The sequence below is a fragment of the Festucalex cinctus genome, chromosome 13 (assembly GCF_051991245.1).
Source record: "Festucalex cinctus isolate MCC-2025b chromosome 13, RoL_Fcin_1.0, whole genome shotgun sequence".
NCBI classification, from domain to species: Eukaryota; Metazoa; Chordata; class Actinopteri; order Syngnathiformes; family Syngnathidae; genus Festucalex; species Festucalex cinctus.
This window is the reverse complement of record NC_135423.1, coordinates 4,117,279-4,130,461: the sequence shown is the minus strand read 5'-3', so window position 1 is coordinate 4,130,461 and position 13,183 is coordinate 4,117,279. Positions and strand designations below refer to the sequence as shown.

The 13,183-nt window shown below is 39.5% G+C and overlaps 1 protein-coding gene across 2 annotated transcripts in view; it reads right to left on the bottom strand.

Moving 5' to 3' along the window:
• Positions 1–1,121: 1,121 nt before the first annotated feature.
• Positions 1,122–13,183, bottom strand: part of cadm2b (cell adhesion molecule 2b) — a 120,375-nt gene continuing 108,313 nt past the window's right edge. For both annotated transcript variants that reach the window (XM_077541058.1, XM_077541059.1), the window contains 5 exons: positions 10,261–10,419; positions 9,952–10,042; positions 8,670–8,848; positions 4,242–4,364; positions 1,122–4,074 (listed from right to left, as the gene is read on the bottom strand). In XM_077541058.1, the coding sequence (XP_077397184.1) occupies positions 3,956–4,074; positions 4,242–4,364; positions 8,670–8,848; positions 9,952–10,042; positions 10,261–10,419 (671 nt within the window). In that variant the 3' untranslated portion in view covers positions 1,122–3,955. The remainder of the gene's footprint in view (positions 4,075–4,241; positions 4,365–8,669; positions 8,849–9,951; positions 10,043–10,260; positions 10,420–13,183) is intronic.

Genomic DNA, 13,183 nt, shown 5'->3' with positions numbered 1-13,183 from the left:
CGCCTCCACTTTTGCGCCGTCGTCTCTGGGGGTGTCAACACGGGGCGAGAGGGAGGCTGTGTTGACATCTACATGCGGTTCTACAAAGTCGTCCGGGGAGACTTTAGTCACCTTGGAGGCGACACAGGTGGTAAAACTACTCAGGATTTTCAAGACTAATTCTGAGATTTGTTTCTAAGTACGTGCTTTGAAGATAAATGCTGATTGCCAGTTGTTGATATACAGTACTGTATAGTGTTACTGTTTTTCACCATTTCAGTTTTCCTGATTTTTCATAATGATAATAATAAAAGCTAGGTGAAGTAAAATCATTTAATTTAAGCATGCTTACTCTACTCTGTGAGGTTTTAAATTTAGAGGACACATTTTTGTCAAAACTGTCAATATGACCTAACAGTGTGTGCGGCACATCTCGGACCTGGGCCTTCAATAGGGACTTTTAATCCACATCTTTGTACTACCACTTTAAGAAAACAAACGGACATCTTACCAGTCAGAAATGCACGAAGCGCCTCTCGCTGTTCAACATTCAACAAGGAAACGGTGAGTCATTCGACGACAACACAATTAATTGCAGCATCCCATTCGTCCATGTTAGGTTTGTTTGTTAGCCCCGGCGTCGGCGCTGGCTTCCTGGTTTCGTCAGTTGCATATCCCGCCCCCAAACACAATGTCGCTCTGTGATTGGTCCGAGCCACCAGTGGTTCGGGAATGGCGGTAGTTTGTCAACTCACAAATACCGCGAGAATTCATCTTGCGAGAGCAAGGTTAGCTATAACTACTGTGTTTTTTTGTTTTGTTTTTTGTTTTTTACCCCCAAATTGACAAGCCAACCAGGCAGCGACTGTGTCGGTCGACCAATCCTGACAATGTCCAGTTATTCGGCTGGACACATGACGATGGAACTGGGAATAACATTCCAAATGTAAATAAGTAAATAAATAAATTTCTGGTGCAACTAGTCTTCATATCAGTGGCGGTGGTGGAGGGAGGCATCTAAAACATGCCGGATTGGGGCTCTGGAGGATCAGAGAGTTGGTAATCCCTGGTTACCGTGTGGAAGTTGGGCAGCCAAGATGCATCCTATATGAAAGGAACATGCACTTCATCACAACAACACATTTAGTTTAAATCCATATTTTAATCCACACTTTGTGTCCTTTTTTTTTTTTTGCTCGCTTTTGTTTTACAGTGGCATAGTTGAAAAATGAATATTCAATATTAAGCTGAGGAAAAAAATCTCACACGCTCTCATACACACACACACACACACACACACATTTACCCCCAACCCCATAAAAAGCAAATTACTTACAGCAAATTGAAAATGTTTTCTTTTTTTTTGTTTGTTCGTGTTTTGTTTGTTTTTCTTACAAAACGAGTTCTTTATGGCATGAAGAAGAAGAACAAGAAAGGTGAGCGCCGGTGGTAGTTTTCTTTTCTTTTTTTCTTTTTGTACAGTGACAGCTGACGTCTGATTCACCAACGGTTTTGCAGCAAACTCAAAGGCCATAACGGTGATCCTTTTGTCCATTTTGGGTGATGTCACAGAAGAAGGAAAATCATATTTTGTAAGACAAGTACTTTAGTAATAACAGCTAGAATATCCGTATTATATGGTAAGTGTCCATCATGGCGGTAAATACATACATTGCCCCCCTCCCCTCCATTACAATTCCTGTTTGAAGGATACAAAAGAGGATGAGAAGCACACAGAAAAAGGAAGGGAAAAAATGATTCCTATTTGGATTGAAACAGTCAGTAAGATGACTATTCGCATCAGATTTTATTTCCTTGAAGAAAAATCATTTCTCCTTTTGTGGTGGAATACTTTTCTGGCAATACGATTGTACAATATTCACTTATTCACAACTTCTTCGAAAAACTGCATATGAACTGAAAATGACATCACAAGGGCTCAGGTAACCAATCACAGCTCAGCTTGTCAATGTCACATGACCAAACCTAGAAAACAGGTGATGTCATTTTCAGTCGACAGCAAGTTGCAAAATGTGTTTTTAAAGGTACTAATTGTACGTGAAAAATAATGAAAATATCACATTTATTATAGGCAAACTATTAATGTTTGACTGCCAAAAATGGGTAAATAAGTATCCCTTTAAATGATTTTTAAAGAATAAAGACCCAATTTTATGACTACCTATTTTCAATACCATGTGACAAAACACATTAGAGACAAAATATTAACTTTTTATTGCTATAATGGGCTAAATAAGTGAAGTATACTTTTAAGAATGATTTTTCTTGAAACATTATAACGTCCTTCTTGTAACAATCCAACAGTTAACCTAAAAATTATTTTCGTTTTTTTAATCCAACAAAGATCCCTTTTGTAATTTTTCTCATAATATAAGCAAGTTAGTTTAAGTTTTTCATTACATTACCTTCTTCTTAAAAAAATAAATAAATAAATGTCAAATTTTACTCATATTTCGACTCAATTTACGAATCTATTATTTTTACTTGAAAAAATATTTTAAAAATGGTCATTTCAATTTGGAGTTTATCTTGTAACAGTACATCTTATTCTCATAATATTTTTGATAAGTTTCTCCCTTGTAATTTTGCAAATGTTTCTGCACTCTTGTAATCCCCCCCCCCCTTCCTGTGTGCCCCCTCATCCTCCTTTATAGACAAAAACAGCTGTCCACAACATGTTGGGAAATGTTATGAAAATCAAGTTAGAACTATTAACTTTTCTTTACTAAAATTCAATACTTACACATTATTTACATATCTTCTAGCCCACAAAAAAAAAAAAAAAAAATCTTATGGAACACCTCAAATCACCGTCGCTATTCAATGAAAAGCTCAGAACGCCAAATTATCCACAAAATAAACACTGTTCCATAACACAGTGGTTTTTACACTAAATATGATATTCGTGTAGCGTATACATCTACCACTCTCGATGGTGATAAATGAGTTTACACTGTGTAAATAGAAGAAAATAATATTTTTTTTTTTACATGTTACATAGAAATACGATCAAAATAAATATTCAAAACCAAACAGTAGTTTAAATACAAATGTATTGAACTTGAAAGTTAAATACAACTTAACTCTACTTCAGCACTGATTCTTTCTTGTACCACTAGAGGGAGCTTGAGAATCACTGAATAAATATTTGACGTGCTTTTCATTGAACAGCGTCGATACACGATAAAAACAAAAATTTAATAAATAATAATATGTCAGGGATCCAAAGAATCAACAATATTCTTCATCAATATTCACGTTATAGCAAAGTATTTAACAGCAATATGCACACATTGAGCATAGTCCCCCACCCCGCTTTGGTCACAAGGACCAATCAACTGTGCCGGATTCCACTCAGAAAGTTATCACATGGAGTGGGCGTGGGGGGGGGGGTTGGACCGAACTTTTTCCTCTCTGACCTCGACACAAATCCTGAGACAAGAACCAGTTGGCGTCGGGTTTCCTCGCTTTTGAGCCCTCGCAAATTTGTGCTTTTTAAATGCCGACCGCGGAAGAAAATAAAAATAAAAAAAAAAGGGGGGGGGGGGGGGGGGCGGTTAATAAGGTTGCTGAGAGGAAGCGGCTTTTATCTATTGAAGATTGTGCTTCTACATTTTGCGTTTCAGGGTCAACTTTGGGATCTCGCTATGCGGCATTGTGGGGAAAAAAATACCCCCCCCCCCCCCCCCCATGCTAACAAACTTGAAAACAGCTTCGACTGGAGTTGACGTTATATCGCAAGAACGTGTGCGGAATAACATGATGGCATGATGGTCAAAAACAAACATGGAGGCACCTTCAACTTAAAAAAACTAACAAAAAAAACAAAAAACAAAGAGTATTGTCCGCAAATGATGCTAAAGTCAAACCAGGAAAACGGAGGAAGTGACACTGAGGCAGCTTCAAATTGCACGTCCGTTGTCCAAAAAGTAAGAAAAGAAACGAGCAGCCTAAACTAAATGAAGTACTCCTTCTTCTCCTCGGCGTGCACGTGGTTCCCTTCGGCGTTGATGATGGCCGTGTCGGCGTCGGGGGCGTCCTCGGACCCTTTGGCCTCGTGCGTTAGGTACGTGCCTGGGCACACGACACAGTTCATGCACATGTGGCGCCATTTTATACGTCGACAAAAACTTCGCCACCTACTTGAGGCCCAGCAGCCACTAGAGGGCCCTCAAGAGCACTGTTATAAAAGTTACCACAGCTTTTCAACATTTTTTACCGTACAAAGTTTTCAAGGCTACCTTTATGTCTGGCCAGGTAGCGGCCCAGGACGATGATCAAACACAAGGTGATGAAGACCACCACGGCTACCACGCCGCCGATCAGGGCGTGGTCGGGCCCGTGCTGCCCGAGGGCGTTGGGGTCTGAGTCGGGACACCACGTGGAGACATGTAACAAAGAAACAGAAAGCACATTCTTCCAAACCGGTCCTTGGTTGTTGAATGGTAGAAAGCCCAATAGTAGTGTTTTGGCGCCGACTCATGGCATCTTGGTTCCAAGGAACTGTTCAAACTGAGTTGAGGAGTTTCACTTTGATGTCGAACCCCACCAGAGGAGCAATCCGCTTGCCAAATAGTGAGCCATCCCTGTTGATGTTGTTTGTGAGCAAATGAAAGCGTTTACATTTACGCTGTCTTTTCGTTGGCAAAGAAGCTAACAGGATTAATATAGTAAAAAAAAAGAAAAGAAAAAGGAAAAACAATCAATCACAAATTTTATATCCGTTTTAAATGTCCAGATGAATATAGGGGAAAAAAAAAATCTATACTAGGGGTGTCAGGCGATTAAATTTTTTAATCATAATGACTTCATTAACTAATTTGCTCCCAATAACGTGTAAATACGTTTTTTTTAATGTTCTAAGTGTCCAAAAGACGTATTTATACGTTTTTTTGTTTTGTTTTGTTTTTTATGCAACCTCTCAACTGCAAATAACGGTTGCAGAAATGGTAGTTATTACCCAAGCGGCCAGCAGGTGGCAGCAGAGCAAAGGAGATCAACCAGGGCCATGTAGAAAAAAAGCTCAATTACTTACAATTTTGAATGGATTTGTGAAAAACGATGAAACTTAGCTCTCTTCTAATGCTAATTGCTGCAAAACGGAAACCGATACAAACATACTTTTTTTTTTCCTGATGAAAGAAGAGACTTTAATCTTTCTTTTGATAGGTTCCATGCTTTTATAGCAATTGAACACAATATTCTGTGGGCCTTGCAAAATCAGTCAAAATCCAGTAAAACAGCCGGGAGAGAACGGGATTGCGAAATGTGAAAATGGCGGCGAGTGAATGAGTTAATTGCGCATTAAAAAATTTAGTGGTGTTAAAGGAACTTGAAATGAACTCAAAATTAAATCACTAATTTTGACACCCCTAATACACTGCACAAACACCTCTTACTGTACCCTCACTGTGCTCCTCGTCCGGCTACTACTTGATGAAAGCAGCCGACAACTAATAAGTGTATTTTCTAGCTCACAGCTGGCTTTTGTTAGCTCATCCATCATCGGCCGCGCGCTCCGTGTCATGTTGGCCGAGGCGGGCTGCGGCACACATAGCATGCGGACACGGAATGTGATTGCCTGATGCGGGAATGTCGGTGGGGGGGAAAAAAAAAAAAAAAAAAAACTGCGGGGAAGGCGCACAAGACGAGGAAAATCAAACAACAATTACTGGCGTGCTTTGTGTTGATTCGCTCACCTGACTGACTCACGCGGGGGCAGGTGAAGCCACAAAACAAACAAACAAACAAGAAAAATATTGAGGCAGGAGCTCCAAATGGCTCACGCTTCCTGTGTGGATTTACACTTAGAAGGGGGGGGGGGGGTAACTATGGCCCGAGCTGAATATCAGCTTCAAATATCGGTTATCGGCCTCATTGTATAATCTGTAATCTGGATGAAGGTGCAGGTAGTGTATAGGCATTTTTTAAAGTTATTATGGCAGAGGTGGGTAAACTTATTTTTTTAAATGAACCAGGACGTACTGTAACCATCTTCACTCTTCTGAATGACAATAAAGCCATTTATTTGCCATATTTGTGGCTGCCGTTTTATGTACATTTACCACAGCACTAAAAAAGTCAGTTCCGCGTCACAACTGTAGGGGGCGCCCCGTAGTAAAAACTCCCTTCATCCCCGCTTGCTGCAGCCATCGCTCAAGTGTACTTAACCGCGCCGCATCTGCCGCGGTCTCGCCGACATCTCCGAGTAATTACGACACGCCGCGTCGCCTCGCTCGGCTTAATAAAGCATATTAGGGCGCGTAATGGGCGGCGGTGATGAATCGGGGCGCGGCGATGACATTTATTGCCTCTCGGGTGCCGCAAATGAGTCTTCCGGGCTGAGGCCATCCGAGGAGAGACGGCCCGCCCTGCTCGGCGCTCAGCCAGACGTGATGGAGCTCCCGAGGAGCGGCTGTCAATTCTTGGGTGTCATCCGCACTTCCGCGACGTCATCAAGGAGGTTTTGGTCACAATCTTAACATGGCCAACCTGACATCTCGCCCCTGAAGTGGCGTGATGACTTCATTTGTGTGAGTTACTTCGAAAAAGTTACTTAGTTACTTTACTGACTTAAGAGTAATCAGTAATGTAACTGTTTTAAAAGTAACTACATTAGATTACAAGTTACTTTAGGAATTGCGTTCAACAGATGCCGAAAACCCTGTAAAATTGACAACCAGTTTTGCTAATGCTTAATTGGAAGTACATTTTTAATGATGATGTTTAAAAACAAAGGTTATTGTTTAACTCTTTTATGCCACACGTTATCAAAAAAAAAAAAAAAAAAACTTTATATGACAAAGGCTTTTATCCTTCATTGTAATTTCGTACACCGGCAGTCCATTGAAAAGAGATACAATGCTGCCATCTGTTGGCCATACTTAGTGTTTGACTCCACAACCTATTGACCAGGCAGTGCTGCACTTAGATGTTGCACTGCCCATTGATTAAACTGATTACAAAAAAAAAGAAAAGAAAAACAAAACGTAGTTGATGTCATTTAACGTTCATGGCGGCATATAGTTAATTAAACTAGAGCTGTCAAAATTAAATGATTATTTGACAAGTAATCGATTAACAAATCGACCACTATTTTAATAATCGAGTAATCGTTTGGAACCATTTTTTTATTTTATTTAAAATGGTCCAAATCCTCCGATTTCAGCATGACAATAGTAATTGTTGACTGACTTTTGTATTCCTTCATGAAAGAAGACTGGTTATCTTCTGTGTTTACTCAAAATAAGACATTTGCAAACATCTGTTTTTACTTTGGAAAACAACATCAATATCTCCCACCTTTTCTGTTTTAATCATATGAATGCGAAGTATGAAATAAACAACAATCACCGGTTCATAAACTGTAATATCAGCGGGGAAATAATTTTGTCATTCACGTTAATACAAAATTCAAATAAATCCAATTAGTCGATTAACTGATTGAATATTCGATAGTGAAGCACTAAATTAAACATAAAATAAAGGCAACCTTTTGTAACAGAACAGAAGTAATTATTTGTATTAAAAAAAAATGGAATTCACAAAATAATTTTTATTATTATTTTTTTTAATGGCAGCCTGTATTTAACTGTTAATATTGTCATGGCAAACTTAACATTTAAAATGTACTTTGTTGATAAATACAATGATTAAATTTGGGGATCTCATTCAGTCACACAGCCTTGTGGGTCTTTCTCTTTAAATTTGAATGTTTGTTTGATATGACTTTCTTTTTTTCTTTTTTTTTTGACGTTTTGACGTTTGACGAATTTGACGTTCTGGCAGTTTGTTTGAAGCTAGATAACACTTCGTCAACAGCACAGTGTGCAATGTACCCCCACCATGTTCTTTAGATAATACAAACTCAAAATATTGACTAATTGCGACTTTAAAAGTCGAATCTCTCTCTTTCCGCCATTCTCACAATATTGAGGAAAAAAAACATTACAATTTGATTATTTTTCAAAATGGTTCAGCTCTCAAGTGGAGAGAACTTTTTTTTTTTTTTTTTTTTTTTTTTTTTTTTTTTTTAAGTATATTTATGCTTTAGCTGCATGAATATTCTGTGCTAGATCTCGCAGCCGTTACGCCTCATGCTGATTATCTGCCGCGAAAACGGTGCTCAACGTATAGATTGCAGTATTGAGTTGGTGGCTGATGCATTTCGATGGAGAGGGTGGGGGGGGGGGCTGGCGGTACTGCATCACGCGTACTCCAAACATGCAGACCTGCGTTTTTGTGTCAAGAGGCCTTCAAACGGCGGCAGCGAGGCAAGGAAGAGTCGGCTCAGGCTGCTTTTAAAATTCAGCACAGAGTCAATATTCACACCCGAGATTTCGCACTTGATTTGATGCTGTCAATGACATGGAGTCAAGTGAGTGCCAAAAAAAAAAAAATAAAATAAAAAAACTTTCATCCTGAGAGTGCAAATGGTTTTCTAGGCATGACTTACTTCCACTTTTGCTAATAAACAGGCATAGCCAAAGCTTTTTGTGGCCTTTAAAATTCCGTACAAAGTCAATAATCACGCCAAGGTTTCTACTCCATTTGTGGCTGGCGGTGACACGGAGTCAAGTTGAGCACAACAAGAAAAAAAAAAAAGAAGAAAATACAAAAAAAAAAAAAAAAAAAAAAAGACTCGTGTCTGGCATCAGAGGCGTTCTCACCGTAAACAAAGAGTATATACTCGGCGCTGCTGGTCCCCAGGTGGTTGCTGGCCTCGCAGCGGTACGTGCCGTTGTCGGTTTTGTTCAGCGTGGTGATGGTGAGCTCTCGGCCCTCCACGATCATGCGCTCCACGTCGGGCAGGTCGCCGCCGTCTTTCGACCACAGGACCGGTTCTGGTCTGGATGGAAGGAAAACGGATAGAAGGTAGATGTTGTGAAATACCGTATTTGTCCGACATATCCTTCTGGGATTCTTCCAGTTTGAGGAAAATGTAAACAAAGATGGCTGACGCCGATAAATTGCTTGATTTTCTGGTAAACGCAGTCAGTCAAAACCACATTAGGTTATTCGAATAACTAAAATAATCTGACTTACATTTTTTTTTTATCGTGATTAACTCATTTGCTCCCAATAACGTATAAATACGTTTTTTTTGTGTCCCAAAGCCGTATTTACACGTTTTTTTTGTGTGTGTGTGTGTTTTTTATGCTAGAGCATACAGAAGGCTTTGATGCAATTTGATGCAGAATTTGTTGGCTGCGTGACGTCACTCCCGCGGCAATTTGAAAACACGCACGCACGGATTATTATTATTTCACTCACTCACTCACTCACTCACTCACTCACATGTGTGAATGAGTGAGTGGAGAAAAAAAAAATCCGTGCGTGCTTTCAAATTGCCGCGGGAGTGACGTCACGCACCCGACAAATTCGCGACCCCCCCAAGCACCAACACCCCCCCACTGCGATTGGCTGGAGGGGTGTAAACACCGTCTTTCCACAGAAACATCCCGCTGTTTACAAAACAAACACAAAACAGCAAAATACAGGCTGGGGGGTGGGGTGCGGTGGATGGGGGTGGGGTTTAGGACAAAATCGCCACCACACGTTAAGAGAAGCCCAGATCTGTAAATTTAGAAGTATTTTTATTTTTTTTATTTTTTTTTTTTTTTTTTTTTTTTTAACAGCCAGATGGGCCACATCATTCATAGATGTTTTGGTATTGAAATACATTTAGAGTGTGTTTAGTGGATGTAGCTTCCCGAAAAATCCATACGTATAACTTCGTCATAAACATGACGAAACACTTTTCTAATGCATTCTGGTGCAAGTTATGGTCATTGCTAATAAGGCACTTTGTCATTGATGCACACAGCTGATCCAATCTTATAATCAAAATGAATAGCATCTTTCTAGATGTCCAGTCAAGTCATGTGACTCAAGCCCCCGCACATCTGCTTCCGTATTTACACAGTAGCTATCTCCTCGTTCGGGACTTACATGGGGTTTCCTCTGGAAACGCACTCCAGTTTGAAGTACTGGCCCTCCTGCGGGATGATCAGCGAATGCGTGATCTTCAGGTGGGGAGCATCTGCAAACGCGCACAAAAACAAGAGCAAGTTAGCTCTCCAGGCATTGGCCAGCGCGCATCCTTCCGCCCGTCTTTCGCTATGCTAATCCCTTACCTGCACGCTAATCCTCACTAATCCCGCTGGAAATGCAAAACTAAACCCGCGGACGTACGTGTAATCTCAATTCTAGTATTTCCTTCTCAGTGCTAATCTTCATGCTAATGCGCGCGGGACTCACAATGGACCTCCAAGACTTCGGTGGTCATGTACGGGTTGGGCAGAGACACGTGCTCCACCATGCAGGTGTAGGCCACGCCGTCGTCGCCTCGGTCCACCTGGAAGTGCAGGCTGCTCCTCACCGTGAAGGATTTGCCCGAGGCGCTCACCTCCGTCGTGCCTGCGGGAACCGAAAAAAAAACAAAAAAAAATGAGCGACTCTCACTAAACTGCAGTAGGTGATTGGACCCCGAAAATGTCAACAAGCCTGTCAGGGGAACAGTTTTGATTTGTTTCAGTAGTACACTGAGGTTTTTTTTTTTACCGTCAAATGTTTAGCCCAGTTTTTGTACTTGTACTTCATTTTTATACAGTTGAAAATTGTTTGGACCAAACCCATCCGCCTGCCAACATGTCTTTTTTTAGTTAGCATCAGTGCTAACTAGCAGTAACAACAACAACAACAACAACAACAACAATAATAATAATAATAATGATAATAATAAAGAAAGCTAACTGTAATAGCATCTTACCTCTATAAAAAATCTAATTATAATATAGTGAATATGACCTTTTCCACCTTTGTCAGTTAATATCACACATGAGCTTTTGGGTTTCATTTTAAATGTATTTATTTGGGGTTTTGTTGTACAGAAGAAGGAAGGTCAAACATTTTTAGAATTGTAATTTGCATTATTAAATACTTAAGAAAACTAAAAGTAAGCATTTTACTCTATCTTCTCGTTTGTTCAAAAAAAGAAAACAAAAACTAAAGCTAAAACTAATCAATGGTAAACATAAATGAAGTATTTAATTATATTATTTTGTATTATTATTTATATTTTATTATTTGTATGTTTAGAAGACAATTAAAAGTTTTTATAAAAAAAAAATAAAATAAAATAAATAAGTAAATAACAATTTTGATTATATTATTTTTGTTATTATTTATATTTTATTATTTGTATGTTTAGAACACAATTAAAACTACCAGAACCCCCCCGCCCCCCCCCCCCAAAAAAATAGCTATAATAAAAAAAATCCTAAACTATGATAACATTCCCTGAGAAAGACCAATATGTATATTTTTAATTTTTTTTCTTGCAAGAAAGAAAAGAAATTGAACACTTAATGCACAATACAAGGTCTTCTGACTAACTCGGCAGCTGCTATAGCACTTATACTAAACCTCGAGTCGCCGTGCAATCACATTTTTTGTTTTTTTGTTTGTTTACAAAGAAACTCCAAGAGATGCCGTTCTCGTTTATTTCTCGCACGGAACGAGGAGAGATTGTACAGAGCAAATAAAAGTAGAGGCCACATTGCTTGCAATAGTCTCACATTTGTGCAAACAAACCAATTGACGGCAACCACATGACATATTTACCCGCAGCTTTGCAGCTTGATAGGGGGGGGGAAAAAACAAAAAAACATTGGCGGATGAAATAAACGCGACAAGTTGTTGCTATTACACCTGGTGTAACTCCCCCCCCCCCCCCCCCCCATCCTTCCCCCCACGGCACCCCCCTCCCACCATCCCCAGCAACGAGGATGGATTTGAGTGACAGCACAACATAGCGCTCGCAGCGTAAAAGACAAGCTTTAAAAGCACGCCTACAAAAAGATTCCCATCCCGGAGCGTTGATTGACGTGCCGCCCCGCCTCGCCCCTTCTCTGATACTTTGACATGGAAATGAAGTTTTTAAGTCGAGCCCTCCAGTCGCTCGCTTTGTTCCGCGGGCGGCTTTGACGATGAGGCGCGTTCGCCCCTGTTTGCCCAAGCGGCCTGACAACAGCCGCGCACGCACGCACGACTCATAAAAGTGCACCGAGGCTGTCTGGGCCCGACTTTTTTTTTTTTTTTTTTTTTTTTTTGGTGAGTCAAGGAACACGTTGTGACATCAGCAAGGAAGAAGGTGGCGGGTTGATGTTTAGGGCTGAAACAGTGAAAGTGAGGTAGGCTCATTTTCGGTGCCTGAAGGTATCAAAATGAAAAAGAAAAATTGGGGTTTCGAACTGCCACGGTATGAAAACAAATGTGCCTTTCGCACTAAAACAAATCTCATAAGAGACAAGGCACCAACCCACGCTGCAAAAAAACAAAAACAAAAAACAAATACCACTGAAAGCTTTGGTTACAATGGCTATAAAAGGGAGGAAAAACTCGTGGTTTAATGCACAGGCTGCATTGTCAGCAAGGAGATGGACGATTGATCATTTGGATTGGGATACTAGGAAGAAACATGAAGTCAGATTAAATCATTGGAACTCTCACTACGATGCAGTACAAACCAGAGATGTAGAAATTCATCACACAAGTAATTAAATAATCAACAAATATTTGTAATAATCGAGCAATCATTTACAGCCATTGTCTAACTAAAAATTGTCCAATTCCTCTGATTTCAGCCTCTCAACAGTAATCATTCTCTGATTTCTGTAGTCTTTCTTGATATCATTCTAGAGCTGTGGAAATTAATCAATTAATCAACAAGTAACCGATTATCAAATTAGTCAACTATTTTAACAATCGCGTAATCTTTTGGAGCCATTTTTAATTGAACATTGCCCAAATCCTCTGATTTCAGCATATCAACAGTAATTGTTGACTGATTTCTGTAGTCCTTGATGAAAGAAGACTGATTATCTTCTCTGTTTAATCAAAATAAGACATTTGTAAACATCTGTTTTTACTTTGGAAATACATCAATCCCCCTTTTTTTTTTTTTTAAATCACGATGAACATGAAGTACAAAATAACCACCAATCAATGGTTAATAAAAATTAATCAGGGATTAAAAAAATAAAAATGTTTATGTAATACGCTTTAATCCAAAATTATTCTTATTATTATTATTTTTACTTAAACGGAATCAGATTAGTCGATTAATCGATTAGTCAATCGATTTATCAATTCTAAAAATATTTAATAGTAACTACCGGTA